The sequence below is a fragment of the Schistocerca gregaria genome, chromosome X (assembly GCF_023897955.1).
Source record: "Schistocerca gregaria isolate iqSchGreg1 chromosome X, iqSchGreg1.2, whole genome shotgun sequence".
NCBI lineage: Eukaryota > Metazoa > Arthropoda > Insecta > Orthoptera > Acrididae > Schistocerca > Schistocerca gregaria.
The window spans coordinates 346,813,161-346,837,753 of NC_064931.1; the positions used below are offsets into that span (position 1 = coordinate 346,813,161).

The window sequence follows — 24,593 nt, forward strand, 5'->3', positions numbered from 1 at the left end:
ATGGTACCATATAGAAAGTAACTCTGCCAAGCTTCCATAAATTTTGTGTGTCTTTTAGTTGGTATAATAATTACTGTCAATGTAATTTCACCTACTGGACATATATTATTTTTTATTTGAGTTGTCTGTGAGAGTGACTGCCCTACTTTACTTTCAGATAAAGAAGAAAGAAGGAAAGTTACATCATCATATGATGAAGATTATTGTCCAGGTAATGAGAATTCAAAGATTAAAGGCAGGAAACGCAACTGTGCAAACCACAAATCGGAAAATGTCGACTCAAGTACAGTTAATAATTCTGAAGGTAAATATTGCAATTTTGCTCTCTATTTTAAATACAGACTCAAACATTTATAAGTGGAGCAAGTAGTGAGTGCACATGAAGTTTTTGCATATTCTTATAATATGTAATATGATGATAAAAGTATGTTTTCCTGCCTGGCCCGTGTTATATTAAATTGAAAAGAGTAGAAATACAAGAACAAGAGATAATAGGAACTTACAGAAAGAAATTGTCATAAATAACTACACGTTTTTAATTGCAGCACCTATTAATGTCACACTACATTTATTTATATTTCAGAGGTTCCATTTACTCCAAAACCTAAACTGCGGAAGGTTGAGAGAAAGCTAGTGCCTGTGTTGGAAAAGTTGAGTGTTGAAGAGTTAATGGAAACAAATACCTACCAGAGATTCAATCGATCAATAGAACTGATATTTGAAAACACAGAAGATCTAGATTTAACCACAGATTTTGGTAAGTATTTTTTTTGTTGTAACATACATTGCATTCCTACTAGTGGTTGCAAGGTCCTAGAGTGGCACATAATCAACCATTACTAGGTTTGAAAACATGTCGGGTGCATCTCACATTGAATTAACCCAGTGGTAGTCAACATGGTCCCTACTGCCCATTAATGGGCCTTTCTGCTTCCATGGTGAGTGGTAGGTGATAAGAGTTTCAAAAAGATTTACATTAGCTATACACAAAATTTGATCATAAAGTATTTGGTAAGTAATTATTATTATATGGTAACATTATTACTAACAGAGATACAAAAGTGGGCTGTAGGCACAGGAACATACTCCCTCTTCAATACAGCCACTGCCTCATGTGCAATTGGTAATTAGTGTCTGTTGATGTGCTGCCCAGTTTGTTCACAGATTTTGAAATTGTAATTTTACATTACAAAGATTTGCAGCACATTCTGGTATGATACACAAGGTGTTTTGTGCTGATAGGTACATATTTGCCATTCTCCCTCAACTCTGAGACTTTGTATCAGTTTCAGTAGATAATCTGAGCCTGGAAGTGACAGAGTCAAAAGCTGTAATGGAAAAATCAGAAAACGAGCAAATTTACTATTGGGTAGCTAAGAATGGTAAAAACCAAAATGCACATTTAAAAAAAAAAAAAAAAAATTTCTCAGCAATTAGCACAAGGTCTTATGTTCAGCATAGTCTTTCAAAGTGACCTCTCCAAGCTACTGTGTGGGCATGACATCATTCCACAAACTTCTATTGTACCCATGCAAACAACCATAGTGTTGGTGCTAAAATCTTGAGTCGTCAGGTTGTGTCATATTCCTCTTCAAACTTTTAGCATGCTTGACAGTTCGTTCTCCATGCGGGGGTCTTCCTCAGAATTGTTCTGGTTTCCCCAGACAACTGAACATGCAACCTTGGTGTTGTTTGAACAATGTCACACATGGAAAAAAATTTTGACATTCAATCTCTACAGTGCACACAAGACTTTCCTCATGATCTGTTGGGTGGTAATCAAATAGGGTCCGAGCAGGGGAGTGTGCTGGCCCAGAAATAGAACCCCCCCTTTCTCCCCCCCTCCCCCCCCCCCCCCCCTCTCTCTCTCTCTCTCTCTCTCTCTCTCTCTCTCTCTCTCTCTCTCTCTCTCTCTCTCTCTCTCTCCCCCCCCCCTCCCCCCCCCCCCTTTCTCCACCCACCCACCACCACCAAACCTCAAACTTCTTCCATACCTCTCCTGACCAATGATTCTCAATTACAAATTTGAATTTCTTTCTGTTCCAGAAACTGTCCTATGTGATGTCTATTACCTGAAATTTACTTTCCATTTCAAGTATGAAAATTAGTACAGTTGATCAGGCTGTTTTGATATAACACTATTGCTTTTTATATCAGAATGGTCAAGTTTTAGTGCAAGGGTTTTATGTAAAGAGTGGTGTCTGTTAATGTTCGTTAAATCAGTTCTCTAGTTTTTCTGTTGTAAATGTCCAAATATGTATATTGTATTCTCTTTTTAAATGTACTATTATAATTTGTGTACTCCCTGTTAATTTTTATAATTATTTATTTCCTTCAGTGTTCTTTCTTTTGTAGATGAGATTAGATTTACTTTCATTCCAATTGATCCATAGTGAGGTGGTCCTGCAGGATGTAGAACATGTCAGAAAAGCAATAATACATGACAAATATTTACAACTAAAACAAATAAGCTAATTTACCTTCCACAGGTCCCACGTGGAATGATCGTCTTTTTTTTAAATGAACGTTATATGAAAGGATCATTTTACAACACTCATTTACTAAGATCACATTAATGTACTGAATTTAAAATTTTAAAAAAAGTTTTTTTTTTTTTGAAGTACTACAATACTTATTTACAATGAACAAATTACTGCATTGAAATGGGGCAACACACACACACACACACACACACACACACACACACACACACACACACACACACACACAAATTTTTGTTGATAAGTTCCATAAATTAGTGTGTTTTTGATTTAATGTAGACTGTTAACTTACACTCTTGATTTGTTGTAGATACAGAGGCAGACACACCACCGGAAGTTCTTATTCCTAAGTACCAGTTACAGGACCTGTGCAGTGAAGCAGCAAAGCTCAAGACTCTTGGGGCCATGGAATCGATACCACCAGAACGTCTTGTTCGCATGCTTACTATTTTGGAAAAGAATATACGTGATGGAACAAGAATATCACCACTTGCAGATCCTGTAAGTTATTTGTTACGGTTCTCACTTTGTGTACATGTAACTATCCATTACATTCATGTTTCTAAACATTTTCTTTATTGAATAGGTTATGTTAGATTTTTTTAGTGTCCTTCCATATTGAGGAGATCCTCGTTGATGTGGAGTGTCTGAGAATAATGCTTTAATGAGTACCTTCTGCAAAATGCCTCCAGAATGTCAATTATTTTTTAAGTTACATGTATCTATTCTTTGATTGGTGTATGGCTGGGCGGGTAAGTGTCGGACTAAAGATCAAAAATTTCAGGGTCAATCATCAGTTGGTCCTAGAATTTGGTCTCACTCTTATCACTTCTTTCTCAGGTGGCAATGATTTGTTAATGTGAAATATGCCGAGTTGCTTTGTGGTTTGAAATTAGTGTTGAACTGTAATTTACACCGTAACTGACTGAGTAAATTCGTTCAATGGCCAGAGACCTAGTAAGGTGGCATAGTGGTATGGCATGGGACTCTCATTCAGAAGGATAGCAGCGAAAATAATTACTGTTCAGCCATACAGAGTTTGTTTCCATAATTTTTCTAAACAAATAAAGGCAAATGCTAGGATTGTTCCTTACAAAGGGCTTACCTGTTAACCTGCCCCATCCTTCTACTTAAACTTGTGTTGCCTCCATAGCTGGACACAAGACCTTTTAATCTGTTAATTGTTAATTATCGAAGTTAACTTCTCAAGTAATGGATTACCTTTTAAGTTAATTTTAGAAAAAAAGTTAATGGACTCTTTAACTCCTGTTAATTTTCTTTGAGTCTGTTAATTGTTAATTATTTACCTACCATTTATGACAAAAATGACGCCACACTACCCACAGAAATCTCGTTCTGACAAGTTTCGGTCAAACAGATATGTGGATACATGAGAGTATGCACAATTGAATGTGAGCAGGAATAACGGAACGTTGGCTATTTATTGTTGTTTGCTTACTGAGTTTGCATTAAGTACTACTATTTGTTAGTGAATTGACTGTGGAAACTAAATAATGGAATTGGGTTCTACCCTAACAACCACCCAAAGGGAAACCTTGTTGTAACACACCTGTAAAAGTAAAGCCCAGAGTTTAGTCAAAATGTATAGAAACATGAGGTCAAAACACTCAATTAACAATGCAGTACAGTTCAGTAGGCAAGCCATAGTCACAGAAGCACTGCCTTCCTCAGCAGCTGTGTTCTCTCCTGGATTAAAAGGAAACATACAATATAACATACAATGACTGTGAAAGTACCAGAAGATATAATGAAAGTATCGTAACATATTATGTTTAAACTCAGCAGCCCATTCTGGTTATTAACTATCACTTATCAAATTTAGAAAGTAATTATTAGCTTACCTAGATGGCTGACATTCCAATGTATTATCTTCGATGTCTTCAGATGAATCACTCATAATCATCAGTACACTTTAATTATATCTAACACACTGTCATGCAAATTGTGACCAATGGACATGTTCCAATTGTGCTTTGAGCAAAGGACTGCTTCCCTCCATCCTCAATGGCGTTGCCATTCCTAGAGCAGTTATTTACATGTGGGCATGAATATTTTATGTTTTGAAGGCAACTTCATAAATAGTACTGTGTGGGAAAAGTCCAGAATGACCAAAAATGGACTCGATTCCCTTGTGCTCTGAATGACCCATATGTAACTCTCAGCAAGCTGTAGAGACAAATGTAGTCTCCACAGTATTGATACCAAAGCTGAAGGCGAAACTGCACACCAATCTATAACACATCAATATCCCAAGAGTGGGTTGACATGTAATACAGTATGCACATTAGAAAGAAGGACAATTCGCTGCATTTACTGAACATAGACTCCTATGGTGTATGCAGATTTCTATTCTGGGGAATGCGCACATTGTTCCTAATGTGTGACTATAGCTGTGCCCTTCATAAAGCATTTCCAGTCACAAACAGATTGGTAGTAGCTCTGTTACGCACTACTGACCTCATCATATAGCGGGGGGGCGGGGGGGGGGGGGGGGGGGCGAGGTGTAAAATTAGTTTTTGCCAAATAATTTCAACCATAGGTCATTTTTTTTAAACACAAGGGAAAAGAATAGAAAAGAAAGGGAAGAGAATTCAAGACTCTCCAACACTCTTGTCAGAGGGCACAAATTCAAAATAATGTAGTCGCGAAACACTAAACTATGTTAACAAGAAGGTTGTTCAAAACTAGGTCTGTGTGGTAACCCCTGTTATTTTACAAATGTTCCAAGATAGTACTGAAACAAGACTTTTTTTGTATTAAAGCTACAAGTGTTATTTACCACGTTTTTGAATTTTTTTGTGTGAAAACTCTTTAACCATTTTTAAATAAAACAAATGTTATTAACATTCTACATCTTCATTCTTCAAGTCTACATATTTGCAGCCCTCTGCCACTAAAGGGTTCCAAATTGTAGTGTATAATACAGTGGTAGGTAATGTAATTATGTCGGTGTGAGAGAGAACAGCATGTACATTAGAATACACTCCTGGAAATGGAAAAAAAAAAACACATTGACACCGGTGTGTCAGACCCACCATACTTGCTCCGGACACTGCGAGAGGACTGTACAAGCAATGATCACACGCACGGCACAGCGGACACACCAGGAACCGCGGTGTTGGCCGTCGAATGGCGCTAGCTGCGCAGCATTTGTGCACCGCCGCCGTCAGTGTCAGCCAGTTTGCCGTGGCATATGGAGCTCCATCGCAGTCTTTAACACTGGTAGCATGCCGCGACAGCGTGGACGTGAACCGTATGTGCAGTTGACGGACTTTGAGCGAGGGCGTATAGTGGGCATGCGGGAGGCCGGGTGGATGTACCGCCGAATTGCTCAACACGTGGGGCGTGAGGTCTCCACAGTACATCGATGTTGTCGCCAGTGGTCGGTGGAAGGTGCACTTGCCCGTCGACCTGGGACCGGACCGCAGCGACACACGGATGCACGCCAAGACCGTAAAATCCTACGCAGTGCCGTAGGGGACCGCACCGCCACTTCCCAGCAAATTAGGGACACTGTTGCTCCTGGGGTATCGGCGAGGACCATTCGCAACCGTCTCCATGAAGCTGGGCTACGGTCCCGCACACCGTTAGGCCGTCTTCCGCTCACGCCCCAACATCGTGCAGCCCGCCTCCAGTGGTGTCGCAACAGGCGTGAATGGAGGGACGAATGGAGACATGTCGTCTTCAGCGATGAGAGTCGCTTCTGCCTTGGTGCCAATGATGGTCGTATGCGTGTTTGGCGCCGTGCAGGAGAGCCCCACAATCGGGACTGCATACGACCGAGGCACACAGGGCCAACACCCGGCATCATGGTGTGGGGAGCGATCTCCTACACTGGCCGTACACCTCTGGTGATTGTCGAGGGGACACTGAATAGTGCACGGTACATCCAAACCGTCATCGAACCCATCGTTCTACCATTCCTAGACCGGCAAGGGAACTTGCTGTTCCAACAGGACAATGCACGTCCGCATGTATCCCGTGCCACCCAACGTGCTCTAGAAGGTGTAAGTCAACTACCCTGGCCAGCAAGATCTCCGGATCTGTCCCCCATTGAGCATGTTTGGGACTGGATGAAGCGTCGTCTCACGCGGTCTGCACGCCAGCACGAACGCTGGTCCAACTGAGGCGCCAGGTGGAAATGGCATGGCAAGCCGTTCCACAGGACTACATCCAGCGTCTCTACGATCGTCTCCATGGGAGAATAGCAGCCTGCATTGCTGCGAAAGGTGGATATACACTGTACTAGTGCCGACATTGTGCATGCTCTGTTGCCTGTGTCTATGTGCCTGTGGTTCTGTCAGTGTGATCATGTGATGTATCTGACCCCAGGAATGTGTCAATAAAGTTTCCCCTTCCTGGGACAATGAATTCACAGTGTTCTTATTTCAATTTCCAGGAGTGTATATTGTATATCACCTACTTCTATTAGAAGAAGTAACAAATGTAAATGTCTTTTGAGATGTATATCTTTCAATAAAAAAGGAAAAAAGTGACACAATTGCTTCAGTATCTTGCTAAATAAAAATTCTGTAAGTCATAATGACAGTAAAATACTTGCCTCAGTGTGTACTGTACCACGATCAAAATGATAAGAGGTGGTGTAGTGGATAAGGCACTGGAATGGCATTCTGGTTTAATAGGTTCAAAACTCATTTCAACCCTCCAGATTTATGTTTTACATGGTTTATTTAAATTGCTGAAGGAGGATGCCAGTATAGTTCCCTTTAAAAAAGGTATGGTCTGCTTTCTTGTCCTATCAGAGCTTGTGGTCACACTCTTGCCATGTCATCAATGGGATGTTGAACCAGGAGAGAGAGAGAGAGAGAGAGAGAGAGAGAGAGAGAGAGAGAGAGAGAGAGAGAGAGAGAGAGAGAGCGCGAGCATGTTAACTTAAGTATATATTTAACGTTGTTGCTTTAAATGTTTCAGGATGATGATGAGGATGAAAGCAAACTTTGGTTAGAGCTAACAATGGAAAGTGTTATGAGGGCTGTGGATGCTTCACTAACTTCACTCAACATACTTACGTCCCCAAATATGCCAAAGAGGATATATTTAGAAGATGTAATTGACAGGATAGTCTTGTTTACCAAATATCAGTTACAGAATACTATCTACCCATCATTTGATCCTGTGTACAGAGTGGAGGGAAAGGCTAAAGGTAAGTGAAAAGAAATACTACACTATTTAGAAGTACATTTATTCTGCGAAGGCAAATTTGGTCCAAAGTCCCTGGATTAATTTTCCATAGTACTACTTTTATGAAAGAGAAAGGTAACAAGTTCTTTGCCAGGTGCAGAGAAGGCATTAATATCAATGAAATTTTGTTTTTGTTACGGTGGTACACCTTGTGCAAAATGTAAGTCACATACGAACTCAATCTGCAGGTTAGTTCTATTCATATGGCTTCATAAAATAGCGAGGGAAATAGATCAACTGGAATACTTTGCTATCATAAAATTTTTTGTGTAGGACACTTTATAGCCTACTGAAATTTAATGTAAATTCCTGATTATATGTTAGTGTGCAAAACTGAAGAGTGAAAAAAACTTACGCATGATGTGTCACTTCCAAGTTACCTATCTTAATGAAACTTCGGCCATACGAAGGAAGAACAGCTGTAGTATAGGACAGACGGTAACTGAAAGAATTTACAATAAGATGTACAAAAATGACACTTTAATTCAAAGACAGTAATAAAACTGAATTCAAGGTGATTCATGTGGTCCCTTCATCCTCAGGGCATGGTTCTGAATTGGGGGAGTCATCACCATGGACAGCAGTGCTTGCTGTGCAATATTTTCCCATACTGGCCACAAGGTAGATAAGGAGTTCTTGTATTGGGGCTCTGCATTCCTCCAGCAGTGTGGTTGACAACTGTAGAATGGTTAGTGGTGCATGCGAATGTGGTGCTATACACCTCCCCATTGCATCTCACATGTGCTTGATGCAAATGAAGTTAGTGTAATGGGCAGGCAAGTCCATTCACCAAATATCCTCTCATTTCAAGAAGTCCTCCACCTGTGCTGTTCAACATGATTTTGCATTGTCATCCATACCAATATTTCAAGATCGGTGCGCTCCCGGGACTTTATGCCTACCTTCATCATAACACCTGGACCACAAAAAGTCACATTCCACATTATTGCTGCATGCATTACATGTTCCCACATCTTGCCATACCAGGATATGTCCCAACATCCAAATCGTTCAAATGGCTCTGAGCACTATGGGACTTAACATCTGAGGTAATTAGTCCCCTAGAACTTAGAACTACTTAAACCTAACTAACCTAGGGACATCACACAAACTCATACCCGAGGCAGGCGCGCAGTTCCAGACTGAAGCACCTAGAACCGCTCGGCCACTCAGGCCGGCTGTCCCAACATCAATCAATATGATCATTTTGGTGGTCCAGGTGTTACGGACTGTCCAGCCTGTTGCCTATCTTGGACCTCATTGAGTGTGTGTGGCATGCATTGGGGAGATTTATTGCATCATGGCCACATGCACAAATGACACTCCAGCAGCTGTCAACCATGCTAGTGGATGAGTAGAATGCTGTATACAGTAGAACTCCTTACCAACCTTGCAGCCAGCATGGGAGCATGTTGCACAGTATACATTACCCTCTTTGGTGATCACACACCCTATTAAAAACGATAGCCTGCCCTTTGTAATGTCCAGGGCATCATCACAGATCATGGCGACGTAAATGTACTTATTTCCTTGAATAAAAATGTCATTGCATATTTCTTTCAGTTACCTTCTGTACTATACTGCAACAGTTCTTTTTATGTATGACCCCAGTTTCATTGAGCTACGTTGCTTGGCAGTGACACGCCACGTGAAAATTATTTTCGTCCTTGAGTTTTCCACACCAGCATATAAAGGATGTGACAAGTGCTGCTCACAAACTTACTGTGATTGTAGAGGATGCCTTAAAGCACAAATTCAGAATAGAAACCTACATAGGGAAATGTCATTCCAATGATGTTCAATACTGCTACAATGTGTCATAATTATAGGGCTACACCACACAGTCAGCAGCAAACACAAACTTGTAAGCTGCTGCCTCTACCTCTGTTGTACTGAGTCTCTGCAGTGACATCATGACAGTTGTGGATGATTTCTATGCCATATGACATCTCTTGCTGATCCATTGTCAGGCACTCTAGTTTCAATCCCACAGCATACAGGCTCATATTTGCTGCTGCAGGGATGGCCTTGTGACTGGTGTTAATCCCTACATGTTTGATACTATGTAGTGTTGTTGTACGACATTTCTAGATATAGGTCCCCATTCTCAATTTGTTCCTCAAGACACCTACAGCACCTTAAAGATGTTTGTATCATTTTGTAACATGCTGTATAAGGAGTGTACTCATTCACTTTCAGCAGTCCTTGAATGGGTGGCGGAATTCAAATGTGGTCCTACTACTACTGAAAATGATGCACATGAATTGTATCTGAAAACTACAACCACAGCTGAAAACATTGAGAAAGTGTACGAAATAGTATTAAAAGATTTTTAACTTAAGATATGTGAAATAGCAGATGCATCAGGCGTATGAGAAAAATGCAAATTGTAAATTTTTGGTCCATCATTTCATGATAGAAATAAAATACTGTTAAAGCTGATGATCTTGCATCAAATTTCATTTCCTTTAAATGTTATGATCAGATTTTGATGAGATTCAGTAGGGATTCTTCTTACTGGTGACCTTTCAAATGCTAAAACACTAACTGGGAAATACTATGACAGTCTGTTGGTAAAAAAAGGGGGGAGGCTTTCTGTATTAGCCTAGATAAAAAATACATTTCACTATGGCTATGAACCTCCTTACTAAGGTGCAATGACAATAAGAAAATTGAGGTATTGAATATGCCAACTGTCACAAAACTAACCCTGTTTGCCAGATTTTGTATTCTTTGACTTCCACCTGGTCCCATGTGTAAGGGCCAGCAGGTGTGGCAGAGTGGTTCTAGGCACTTCAGTCTAGAACCGCGCGACCACTAAGGTCACAGGTTCAAATCCTACTTTGGGCATGGATGTGTGTGATGTCCTTAGGTTAGTTAGGCTTAAGTAGGTCTTAAGTTCTAGGGGACTGATGACCTCAGCTGTTAAGTCCCATAGTGCTCAGAGCCATTTGAACCAATCCATATGTAAGGAAATCTCTGATTTGGAGTTCCAGTGAAGTGGTCAATTGTTGTTTTAATTTTCAATTAGTCTGTTCTTGCTGCTGCACAAGTGAAATTTATGTTTACGTAATTCTGCTTCTGTTAACTTCATCTTACTGTAGTGCTGTCTGCTATGCTTACACCTACTGTAAGAACAATAATATTTTGGCAAGACTGTTATCAGTGTTATATCCATACCAAGCCCAGAATAAAGCATATTAATAAAGCCAGCCAAAACAAAAACACACCAGAGATAACCCATAAACTTGGGCCATCATGCTGGCTGCAGTCCTGTTCCACTATTGTATGTAGACTCAACGCCACACCACATGAACTGTTGTGGTGGCTGGGAATGTGTGTGTTGTTTGCCTAACTGCTCTCAGTGAAAGAACTCTATCCGGTATGCTGCTTGTGGTGAAAGCTGACAAATACTTTCACCTATGCATGTTTCTTTATCGTTTTGGCTAAAGATTATCTTTTCCCTGGAGACGGTGCATATGACCGAGACTGTGATGGCTATGTCGTGGAGGATTGGAGACAGTTGATAATGGGAGGTGAGTTTCTACAGGAACTTCGTCAGTTGTAGCAGGCTGCAGTCTCAAAGTCCAGTTATTGTGGAGAAACGATAACTTTGTGGGTTGTGTTGTGAAGACAGCAAATGCTACAAGTGTGATGGCCAGATATTTAATACAAGTTGTAGTGAAGAGCAAGGTGTGGTAGGGGCAGTGTTTAATCTATAAGGGACAGTTAAATGAAAACAAGTCAGATGGAAAAAATTTAAGTAAAGTGTTTATTATTTGAAAAGTAATTGCTGTAATGGCTATACAGCTATCCCCTGTGAGACAAAATAGTCAGTACCTTCATAAAAAATTGTCAGTGCTTGCCTACAAAATCTTCATTGTACCCAGGCATGCACCTCTCCATCCAAAGCAAATGAACAGTCATGAATGTCTTTCTTCAGACTCCAAAAATGCAGAGAGACAGGGACTGTATGGTAGATGTGTAAGGGATTCCCAGTGTAACTTCTGCAGCATACTCAAAAAGGGTGTGGCAACTGAATTTAAAATACAAACAAAATACAAACAAACATCACCTCAGTTCCAAGAGTTCTGGAACATGTACGGAAAATAGGAATGGAGATCAACATAAACATCGTTTCCACCCTTTTTATTGCTCGTGAAAACCACACATTGCATGTTGTACCACCATACTGCAAGACTGCAGATTGCTGTATGCACCGGTACCTCTGATACCCAGTAGCACGTCCTTTTGCATTGACGCATGTCTGTATTCGTCATGCAATGCTATCCACAAGTTCATAAAGACACTGTTGGTCCAGATTGTCCCACTCCTCAACGGTGATTCAGCATAGATCCCTCAGAGTGGTTGGTGCATCACATCATTGATAAACAGCCCTTTTCAATTTATGCCAGGCATGTTCGATATGGTTCATGTCTGGAGAACATGGTGACCACTCGAGTCGAATGATGTCGTTATACTGAAGGAAGTCATTTTACAAGATATGCGCAATGAGGGCATGAATTGTAGTCCAAGAAGATTAATGCCTTGCCAATATGCTGCTGATATGGCTGCCCTATCGGCTGGAGGATGACATTCACATATCGTACAGCTGTTATGGCACCTTCCATGGCCACCAGTGGTGTACATCGGCACCACATAATACCACCCGAAAACAGCAGGGAACCTCCACCTTGCTGCACTCACTGGATAGTGTGTCTAAGGCATTCAGCCTGACCGGGTTGTCTCCAAACACGTCTCTGACGATTGTATGGCTGAAGGCATATGCGTCACTCAACAGTGAAGAGAAAGTGATGCCAATCCTGAGCAGTCCATTCGGCATGTTGTTGGGCCCATCTGTACTGTGCTACATGATGTTGTGGTTGCAAAGATGGACCTCGCCATGGACATTGGGAGTGAAGTTGCGCTTCATGCAGCCTATTCCGCACAGTTTGAGTCATAAAATAATGTCCTGTGGCTGCACAAAAAGCATTATTCGACATGGTGGCATTGGTGTCAGGGTGCCTCAGTACCATAATCCATAGGTATTGGTCATCCACTGCAGTAGTAGCCATTGGGTGGCCAGAGTGAGGCATATTGTTGACGGTTCCTGTCTCACTGTATCTCCTCCATGTCCAAACATCACCACTTTGATTCACTCCAAGACGCCTGGACACTTCCCTTGTTGAGAGCCTTTCCTGGCATAAAGTAAAAATGTGGACGTGATCGAACTGTAGTATCAACCGTCTAGGTATGGTTGAACTACAGACAACACAAGCCACATACCTCCTTCCTGGTGGAATGTCAGGAACTGATCAGCTGTCAGACCCCTCCGTCTAATAGGCACTGCTCATGCATGCTTGTTTACATCTTTGGGTAGGTTTAATGACATCTCTGACCTGTCTAAGTGACTGTGTCTTTGTCTGTGATACAATACCCACAGCCAATGTCTGTCTTCAGGAGTTATGGAAACTGGGGTGATACAGAACTTTCTTTGATGTGTGAATATTAGATATGTCATTTATTTTAGTTATGGTATGTCATGTCATTAATTTTTCTTCTCTAAATATTTTCAGAAATTTATGTTGGCAATGCCAGGAAGAAACGTGCACATGCAAAAGAAGTTCGTGAGAAAAGCATTTTGACTTTATACAACAAACTGAATGAAATTGTGGGACTGCTTGCAGAACTGCTTAATATTCAGGTCCTCACAGATACAGCTGTACTGCATGCATCATCATTGGGTGTGGCACCATTCTTTGTGGAGAATGTCAGTGAGCTTCAGCTCTCAGCCCTGAAGCTAGTGACAACAGTGAGTAGTTTTCTTGCCTTTTGCCATACTTCAATGTAAAAGGATGGAAAAGTGATCTGTGTTATTGTAAGTATGATAGCCATATTTTCATCTCAGTAGGAGAGACTTAAATGGTGTCTCCTGTTTGTGTTACTAGTCTGTGCATATCCTTAAGTGTTCATAAATGTTGTCTTCTTATTATTAGTGTTGGAAACAAGATAAACATATTAAGTGCTCCAGAACCTAGTTATCTCTTCCTCTGTTGCGTGTAATTTGTTATTTTGCTCCACACTTTATAATTCGTATTAGAGTGTTACTCTTTCCAATGTCATGCAAAACTGCTTATTTCTTGTGTTTGAATTAAAAGACTGTGACAACTGATAAAGTAGGCTAAACTATAGTAATGGTTTGTATTGTTTTTCGGTAAGAGCTGTATTTTGAAGAGAATCTTGTATAAAAATTTCTCCTTAAAGAGCTAAGATGGAAGTTCAGCTTTAATTTTTAAAAGTGAGCTTTATTCAACACTAATTTTTCTAAATCTTTATTTTCAAAAATGTTACAGATTTTTACCAAGTACGAAAAACACCGGAGACTGTTGCTTGATGACATTTTGGCATCAATTGCTAGGCTACCAAGCAGTAAACGGAGCTTAAGGACATATCGACTCAATTCAGAGGAACACATACAGATGTTGACTGCTTTAGTTCTGCAACTAATTCAGTGTGTGGTAGTGCTTCCAGAACGTCTCCAGCAACCTGAAAAGAAAGATAAATTCAAAGAGGAAAAGAAAGATGAAAAGAAAGACAAAGAAAAAGAGAAGGAGAAAGACAAGGATCCAAAGGAAAATGAGGAGGAAAACAAGGAGAAAATAGTGAATGTAAGGTTAACTCTGTTGTTAAGAGCTGTCAGTTAAACTGTTTCAAAGTATGTTCAGAATGGGATATGTGTATGAAGCTACAATGGCAAATCTTGTAGTGAAAGCAGTACCTTCTTTACCTTCCCATAGACTTACCCATGCTTAGCATTGTTTCAGAACCATCACTTGTTTAGTGGTTAAGGAGGTTGGTTAAGAGGAACTCATCTGTCTTGATTTTCTTTCCTTTTCAAATAACTGTCACATTCTACTCACAATATATTTTAAAATTTTCAAACTTAACCAAGCGTTGTAGTGAGATTTGTGAGCCAGAATTATTGATGTAACAGAAATTTTAGTTGTGAGGAAAACTTATTTTGCTCATAGTAGTACAATGTTTCAGTCCAGAGAAATTGGTCGTGATCAATTGCATGTTTGCAGTTTTAAAATCTAACAGTGTTTCATGTAATAAAATATGGTATACAGTTAAAAAGTGAAGGCCATTTAGTCACAGAAAATATTTTAGGTAACTTTTATTTGTGGTTTCACTGTCATATAAACTTACTTCAGTTTCCACATAATTTCCCTTCGCTTCTAAGCACTTTCTGCAATGTTACACTAACTACTTCTACTTCTCTCCACTGAAGTTTTCTGCCAGGGAACTAAACTAGTTAACAATATTTGATGATGAACTAGTTTCAAATAATGAAGTTATGTTGTGTCTCCGAACAATGTGCGTCTCATTTTGTTGTGCGAGTGGTTCTTTTCACATTCTCACATAACAATCTGTAAATAATAAGATCAATTATGTTCATTGTGAAATCTTTGACAACTTATGTGCTGAATTTTTCTCTTTCTACCTAAACTGTTTAATGTGATTGTTACGGTGAATAGTAATTTCAGTGTAGAGATATTTATTTCTAAGAATCTGAAATGTTTGATTCCAGATGGATCGTGATGTTCTCATTGTGAGTAAATATGAAACTGCCATGAGGACTGCAGCAAATTTCCTTACTGTCTTCCTTAACAAATGTGGAAATAAAAGTGAAGAAATTGACTACAGACCATTGTTTGAAAATTTTGTCCAGGATCTGCTTACAACAGTCAACAAACCTGAGTGGCCAGCGACTGAGCTCCTTCTCAGCTTGTTAGGGAAACTACTTGTAAGTGAAGCATAATTTACATATATCAACAATTAGTTGTTCACCAAAATCAAATTACTGCGAATATTTTGAAAATTTTGTGCCATGTATTTTCTTTGCATGTGCAGGGAAAGATGCTTTTAAAAGAAATTATTGCAGTGGCACATTGATATTGCTGAGAGGGAACACACACATTTAAAGAGGGAAGAAAACCTTAAAAATTGCCATTTTAATTTACTCAGAAATACATGGATTTTTTTTATCTCTAGTGACTGCCATTTTGAAACATAATGCATCCAAAGCTTTATGGAATGCACAATAACATATGCAGATATTGACATTTGAATTTTGCAGCATGTTTTAGGGCAAAAGCTTGCTTTCATCTTTTAGTTCAAGCAATCATGTTACAAAATATATGTATAAAACTGGATTGTATACTTCTTTTCCTTTTTCTTTTCAAATGGGTCAACTAAGGACAATGTGCATAGTTTTTTTGTCGGACGGCAGATTTCGCAGGTGACGCTGTAATAATCATGCTCTTTCTTCACTGATGTGTTGTTGTCAATGTTTGTTACCACTGAGCAGAAGCCAGCTCAGCCAGAATGCTGCAAGCCAAGTGCATTTGTCCTGTAACCAACAGTAGTGAAGGTCGGCTATCATTTTCCCGAGCAATGTATCTGAAGAAATTATTTCATTCCATTGTGGCAGGGTGATACAGCAACTGGTTTTGAATTATTTCAGAATAAAAAAGTCTTGCTTGTGAAATTATTTACTAGCAATAATGTGTTTCATCCTTTTGTGGCATCATCAGGTTGAGTAAAAGTAGCTGGATATGTAATCACCCATCATGAGCAATATAAAATGGAAAATGTATGCAACAGTAACTGGATATCTAATCCATTCATCACAAAAAACATATAAAGTGCAAGATGGATCTTGAGCACACGAACTGACAAATATTGTATGCGTAATGGACAGACATTTTGTTGTGTGTGGCTCATGCCACATTCATTTTGTAAGTTGGCCCTATTTTGTACTGCTATGATGGTGTCACCTTGTCTGCTCAAGGTCCATCTTGTATTTTGTGCATTTTTTAAATGATGGATGGATTATATATCCAGCTACAGTTGCATCCCATTTTCCACTTTATATGGCTTTATGGTGGATGGGTTATACATCCAGCTACTTTTACACAATCTGATGATACACAAAAGGGTGAAATGCATAACCGATATTATTTAATTTCACAACCAATAATGTTTTTTTATTCTCAAATAATTTTTCTTGAGTTTTCCATTGATGAATGCAGATTAGTTCCAGTAATTCTACAATTCAATTTTATTTTTACTGTAGGTATACTTCTTCCAATTACAAGCAGAATAAATGAATAAAAATCAATGAAAAGTAACTGCTGTAAACATTTCTTGTGAGCTAGAGGCTGTGATGCAATAAAAGCTTTCTGATGAATTCTTAGATTTATATAGTTACTTAGTTTATACACTCATTGTGCTCCATGGTGTGTGTTTATTCTCTGTTGTGCAGTTTGTTCGCTGTGGTTTTTTGTTGTTGTTGTTGTTGTTGTTGGTTTTGTGTCCAAAGACTGGTTTGATGCTGCTCTCCATGCTACTATATCTCAAAGTTTTTATTTCTTCTCCAGGGATTTTAATTCCTACTCTAAATTTTTGTTTCCTTTACTCCTTGCTCAATATATAGATTGAATAACATTGTGGATAGGATACAACCCTGTTTCACTTTAACTTCCAAACCACTGCTTCCCTTTCATGTCCCTCAACTCTTACAACTGCCATCTGGTGTCTGCACAAGTTGCAAATAGCCCTTCTTTCACTGCATTTTACTCCTGGTACCTTCAGAATTCCATAGAGAGTATTCCAGTTAACACTGCCAAATGCTTTCTCTGAGTATACAAATGCTAGTAACATAGGTTGCCTTGCCTTAATCTATTTTCTAAGATAAGTCATAGGGTCAGTATTGCCTCAAGTGTTCCAATATTTCTACAGAATCCAGACTGATCTTCCCCAAGGTCTGCTTCTACCAGTTTTTCCATTCGTGTTAGTATTTTTCAGCTGTGACTTATTAAATTGATAGTTTGGTAATGTTCAAATCTGTCAGCACCTGCTTTCTTTGGGATTGGAATTATTATATTCTTCTTGAAGTCTGAGGGTATTTTGCCTGTCTCATACATCTTGCTCACCAGATGGTAGAGTTTTGTCAGAGCTGGCTCTCCCAAGGCTATCAGCAGTTATAATGAAATGTTGTCTACTCCCGGGGCCTTGTTTTGACCCAGGTCTTTCAGTGCTCTGTCAAACTCTTCACACAGTATCGTATCTTACATTTCATCTTCATCTACATCCTCTTCCATTTCCATAATATTGTCCTCAAGTACATCGCCCTTGTATAAACCCTCTATATACGCCTTCCACCTTTCTGCCTTCCCTTCTTTGCTTAGAACTGGGTATCCATCTGAGCTCTTGATATGCATGCAAGTGGTTCTCTTTTCTCCAAAGGTCTCTCTTATTTTCCTGTAGGCAGTATATCTTACCCCTAGCGATATATGCCTCTACATCCTTATATTTGTTCTCTAGCCATCCTTGCTTAGCCATTTTGCATTTCTGTCGATCTCATTTTTGAGATGTATGTACTCCTTTCCACATGCTTCATTTACTGCATTTTTATATTTTCTCCTTTCATCAATTAAATTCAGTATGTCTTCTGTTACTCAGGATTTCTACTATCTCCCCCCCCCCCCCCCCAATTTTTTTTACCTACTTGATCCTCTGTTGGCTTCAATGTTTCATCTTTCAAAGATACCCATTCTTCTTCTACTGTATTTCTTTCCCCTGTTTATGGGGAAACAGTTTAATCTCGGCTTCTTTGAATGTAATCAGTTAATTTATTCACACACATTAAATACACATTGACTGATGTAGCTACAAATAAACAATGGTTAGCTATTGGAAACAGATCAGTTTTGAGAAAGTCCTGTAGAAAATTAGACTACAGCTTTTCTTAGTATTTTTGATTGCCTCTGCCTGAAGCTAAAATGGACATGTACAATAAAACACAGAGATTTGACTGCACCAGATAAAGATTTCACTGATGAACAACAGGAGAATAGTGCTTGCTATAAATGATAATCAAGTAAATGATTTGAGCACAGCCCCTGCTTTGAGTGAAAGGGTCATTTTTAAAATAAGAACCCATAACACACTGTGTCCATGCATCCTGTCACGTGACGTCTGTTCATGGCCAGCCACTCTTGGCTAGTCTCTCACTAAGTAGCTATTATGTTTCACGTCTCATCCAGTATTGGCTGTATGGTTATACTGCTTTGTTTGTGGATATGCCAGTCAGTAATCCTGCCGATTGTGAAGTGCGCTCTGTTATTCTGTTCTTAAATGCCAAACAAATTTGTTCTGCTGAAATTCAACAGCAGCTTGTTGAGGTTAATAGTGCAGGTGTAATGAATTATGGAAATGTGCATAAATAGTGTTGGCTGTTTAATGAAAAACGAACAAATGTTCATGTTGAAGAATGATTTGGATGGCCTATTGTCATGAATGTAGGCTTGACCCAAAACATTGATGAGGCACTTTGCTAAAGCAGGCTCTTCACTATTGGTGAGCTGAATCAGAAATTTCCCCAAGTTTCAAGATCAGTAGCTTTTCCCATTGTTACTGATAAACTTCACTACAGAAAAGAAAGGAAAAAAAAGTGCAAGATAGATGCTGTAAAAGCTGGCAGAAGAACACAAAAGAAAGCAAATGGCACATTCTTCTTTGTTTTTGGAGTACTACCACAAGGATGGTGATGAGTTCTTGGTCACATTGTGACCAGTGATGAAATGCAGATACTGTACTACACTCCAGAGAATAAACGTGAGTTTATCCAGTGAGTGGCATCATTCAAACTCCTTGAGGAAACCACAGAAATTCAATCAAGAACCTTCAACGTGGAAAATCATGATGATGGTTTCTTGGGACTGGAAAGGCATTCTTCTGTTAGACTTTTTGCCAAAAGTACTGACAATATTTGCTTAGAGGTACTGTGAAACATTAGTAAACCTCAGGTGCATTATTCAAAATTGCCGGTGAGGGCTGCTCTTTAGTGGTGCCGTTCTGCTTCACGGTAATGTTCGGTTTTGCGTTGTGGCAAGAACAGAGACGCAACTGGACAAGTTTCAATAGGAATTACTGGATAATCCACCATACAGCTCTGGCTTAGCACCATTCGACTTTCATCTGTTTCCAAAACTGAAGGAATGTCTTGGTGGAAAGTGCTTGGAAAATGACATATTGAAAGAAATTGTTACTAAGGTTTAATGATCAGGTAGGAGATTTCTATGATGCTGGAATCCAAACGCTCGTGCCACAACTTGACAGATTTTTTAATGTTCATTGTGACTATGTTGAGAAGTGGAAAAAATGTGCATATTGTAGTTTGTGATACAATTTACGTTCGTAAGTAAAGTTTCTCTTTCCCCCTTAGAGATTGGTTCTTACTTTAAAAATGACCCTTGTACATCATGGGTATCATGTCCCGACACTATGGACATAATCCTTCACTTCGCATAGGGTGCCTAGGGTTTAGGTGAATTATAATGACAATATGCTTTTCACATTAAGATAGTAAACAAGTTTAAGGAAAAGTTTTTTGCTTCCTTTATAAGTATTCCTTTGCACATATTAACCACAATCACAGTTTGTATCTGATTACAACTATATAACAAATGCCTCTCTGTGTGCTGTAATGTAACTCATGATCTTTGTGGGAGTGATATGTGAGGGGTTGTAGTATATGCCTAGAGTCAGCACACCTGCTGCCATAAACAGTACTATATTGCTCAAATTTAACATGTTATTTCCTTGGAGCACAATGAGGTGGAGTAATGAAGGAAAGACAGTAAAATCCATTAGTGCATTGTAACTAAGATCTTTTTTCACACTTCAACACAATATAAATAAACCACAATTTTGTTTCCTTAAGTTTTGGGAGAGCTCTAAGAAACTTTTCTTTGAAAGTTGTTCTGAAACTATAATTTGATTTGCATTTAACAAGGTAATTTAAAATCAAAAGTCTATGTTCTTCATGTTCCTCATCATCCAGCCAGTGAAATTTTTCAGCTGCAGATTTCACATAGTTAAAAATTCTAAACTTTATATTTCTTTTAAAAATAAACTGTACAAAACAAGACTTGCATGCCTGTAAAGACATTTAAGTAACATTGCTGAACGTTGTAGTTGGAGCTCTGAGCCCAGTTGAAGACTCTTACAGATTACCAGCTACATAACTTTTATGGAGAGTAAATAATTCTCTCTTCTGTTGAAGCTTATTGCTGCAAGTGTATGTCTCTTCCTTTTCCATATCACAGTTGTTCAGTAACAGTACCTGATGAGTGTCATCCTCACAGTTACAGCTGTCAGAAGGTTTGATAAGTGAGTTAATAGTGCTAGTCAGGAACAGACATCTTAGTAGTCTTGCTGTTGGGTTCTTGTTGTAGCCACCTTTCTGACAGTACACTGAAAATAAATTCTCCGGCATCTTGATTTCGTCTGATTGTTGGGAAAAAAGTTAATGCTAACCATTTGTTTATCTAAAAAAAATTAGGAGTAGTATTAACAGCCTGTGTCCTGTAATGCACAGTGGTGTTGTGATTTTACCTATGTTTTTGTGAGTTTTATGTACAGTACTTAAAACTACTTCTGCCCTTTCTATTGTTTCCATTACTGCTGGGCATTGTTCTGATAGTGCACACCTACCTGTATTGGAGAAAAATGCTGCCCTGCAATTCATACACCAAACAGATTGCTTATAAATTCTATAAAACAAACTCTGTTTTCTTTTGTATCACTCTGCAATACTTTACTGTTGTAAGAGCTCTGATGACTGCAGCAGCGTAGTGGCTGAGAAACTCAACTGCCATTTTCACATTTATTTTCTGGAATTTGCCATCAGAGCCCTTTAGTTTCAAGCTCTGTTGGACATTAAATATTTAGATGTCCAGATCATTACATAATGAAGTACATGTTCACAGCAAGGAACAATTTAGTAGTGAACACAAAATCGCATTGTTTGCTTGCATTAGTGTTATCTAAATCTTGTTCTGTCATGTTACCTTACTACTGAGTAAATACTTGGGAACCAGACACAAAGTAATAGAAAGAATGGCAGAGAGTGCTAACACATTGCTCAGTTAGGCCTGACTTTCACCAGAGCAAATACAAGCAAACAAAAATTCTCTGTGGTGTAAACAGTGGGGGAGCGCAAAAAAATTTGTTTGTGTTCAGTACGTACTTACTGATGGCTGCTCATGTTCAGCTGATGGTCAGTTTTTTAGGGAAGCATCAAAGGAGGAAGATTGTGTCCTATTACAGAGTATTTATCTGTTGTTTTGCATGTGAACTACTTTGTTATTCATTGGTAATGAATGCTCTGTTTTTAAATTTCTTCTTAAAGTGTTAAGAGGAACTACTGAAAGGTGTCGGCCTACATATGTGCCATGTTTTAGAATCATGCAAAAGAAGGCTACAGCTGCATTTCAGTTTTAAGAGCAGTAACTCCACGCATTTCATAATTATGTACAGAGTAATACTTATATTCCTATTCCAGTTAGCTTGCTTTGTCAAAAATAGTGGACAAAATAATCCTATCCCAATATCAATGATTCATATCATAGCTGTAATCAGTGTTATCATGTGAAACCTGTGTGAGTAGTAGTAGAGTTGGCATGCTATGCTTGTTATCTTATGTTCAATTGCCTTCCCTCCAGTGTAAATGCTTGTTCCAGGTACAAAGGAATGTTTGTGAACACTGGCAGATTGTCTGTCAATGCTCTTAGCTTGTATTTGCTTGCATTCACTGTGTTGTAATTGAGGCTTTACTCTCATTCACTCATGTTCACTTCTCTTTGCTCTACAATACAGCAGGCTATAGAACACAGAAATGATATCGTACAATGATTTTTCCTTTGTCGTGAACTTTTGTCATAATATATTTTTTAAATCAAATCATTGCTGCCACCTGACATAAATTTTTATTGTATTTATTTCACTATAATATAGTTCCCCAGTCAAAATTATTAAAGTGCAAGGCGTAAACTGAGGTCGTGCTCCTTAAACCGTGTTGATCAAATATTACCATGTTATGCTCTGCACTTTGTTATTCATACATTTTATCAGTTTCAATTATTTACTTGCACTTGAAAATGGTTCTACAGCTGAGTTAATGATAGCACAATAAATAATGAAATGACATTGTCACATTTGATCCACAATCATGTAGATATTTTCAATCTTATACTGCAAAACTTGGAAGATTTTCAGCATTACTTTCATCACACTGACCTCGCTCTCATCTGTTACTAATTAAGTTAGCGACCTGAAGTATCATGAAGGTTATATAAAGTAGCAGCAGTAATGCAGTGATAGCTCAATGACATTACTCTGTTTATTAAAGATTCCATAATGTTAAAGCAGTTACTTTAATAATCACATATAATGTCTTTTTTAAACACCATTATTCATTGTCTTATCACGTATGGTTACAACCACGGGTATTTTGCAAATTTAGGTGTACTCATTATGATTCAATTTATTTGCAAATATCCTTGTTTGAAAACCAAAGAAAGAACTCAAAGTAATAGTATTAATTAGTAAAACACTTCACTTCATGAGAGCTCAGTGAAAACTTTCAGATTAAAATAGTTCACATCACTTTAATATTTTACACATTTATAACTAGAATTGTGTGTGTGTGTTATAAACAGCACTGCATGCGGAGCATATGCATGAACCAATTTATATTAAAAATCTGCAAATGACTTTATGGGAAATATAAAATATTTAAAACAATATTTGTTTTAAAGACACACATGTACTGCAGTGCAAACATTTGGTGTTGGCACGAGAGGAAATAGTTATCCACCATAAAAACTCAATTCTAAATTTAAAATAGTCAATTTATATGGAAGCACACCATTTATACTAGAAATGGGAGAAAAATACACAGTAAGATTTGTTGATCTAAATTTCTCAATGAAAGAGAGAAAACATACATAACATTTTTTAAGAAATAAACACATATGTGAACTTGTCTATGGACAAGTCTTTGTATCACCATAGAACAAAGGTAATGCACCTACAGACTACTACCACAAACAGCAGTTCACCATCATTAAGTAAAATTAAGGTCTAGTGAAGACTGAAACAGTAGCTATTCTGCAAAAACCAATTCCCAAATTATTCACATCAATTTCCACAAAATTAAGTTGTCGTAAGTCAAAATTACCAATTTGTGAGAACAGAGCTGCAAAACTTATGTTGTTCTTGCCACTGTTTAAGACATTAACCAAGCATTCATCATTAAGGGGAGCTATATGAAAATTAAATAAAGATTTGAACCCAGAAACTTCCGAACAACAATGGTGGAGAGAGAGAGAGGAAAAGCCTTGTGATGTGAACCACAAATAGAAACCAAATTTCAGACTTTGAACCTGATCTTATCCATGAATTTCAATCTCAACTTTGTATTTGTTACTATGGCATACTGAAGGGACACTAAACACCAAGCGTCTGTTTAGTAAATGCAAATGGCAGACTTGGCTTGAGCAAACCTGAAAATTGTGGAATACTTGCAAAACATTTTGATCAGTTTCTTAACTGTTCAAAACCAATCCATAAGCTGAAATCCTCAAACAATAAAATCTAAAAGAAAATTTACGTGTGTCTTATCAGAGAAACTGAACAAGTAACTAAAATCATAAAAAAACAATGAAGCTATAGGAAAAGCCTATTAAAGTGAAACTTTTGAAATAGTAAAAAAAGAAAAAAAATAATAGAGAGCTATTTAAAGAAATCTTGAAAATTAAAAAAATCGCAGGTGAGTGGGAGGCAGCCTAAATACATACACTACATGAGAAAGATTATAAGCAAGACATTTAGAACTACAGAAGAACTTAACTGTTGTGAATTTTACAATAAATAGTTTCCAAGATTCTAATAAACAAAATGGAAACAACGCTGGACAGTCATTGTGGTGAATATCAATGTGGTTTTATAAAAGGCAAA

At 38.4% G+C, this 24,593-nt stretch overlaps 1 protein-coding gene across 4 annotated transcripts in view; it reads left to right on the forward strand.

The window, feature by feature from the left end:
• Positions 1-24,593, forward strand: part of LOC126298523 (nipped-B-like protein) — a 362,304-nt gene that overhangs the window by 271,911 nt on the left and 65,800 nt on the right. For all 4 annotated transcript variants that reach the window (XM_049989881.1, XM_049989883.1, XM_049989880.1 and 1 more), the window contains exons 10-16: positions 158-304; positions 584-757; positions 2,812-3,002; positions 7,455-7,686; positions 13,301-13,536; positions 14,078-14,392; positions 15,316-15,531. In XM_049989881.1, the coding sequence (XP_049845838.1) occupies positions 158-304; positions 584-757; positions 2,812-3,002; positions 7,455-7,686; positions 13,301-13,536; positions 14,078-14,392; positions 15,316-15,531 (1,511 nt within the window). The remainder of the gene's footprint in view (positions 1-157; positions 305-583; positions 758-2,811; positions 3,003-7,454; positions 7,687-13,300; positions 13,537-14,077; positions 14,393-15,315; positions 15,532-24,593) is intronic.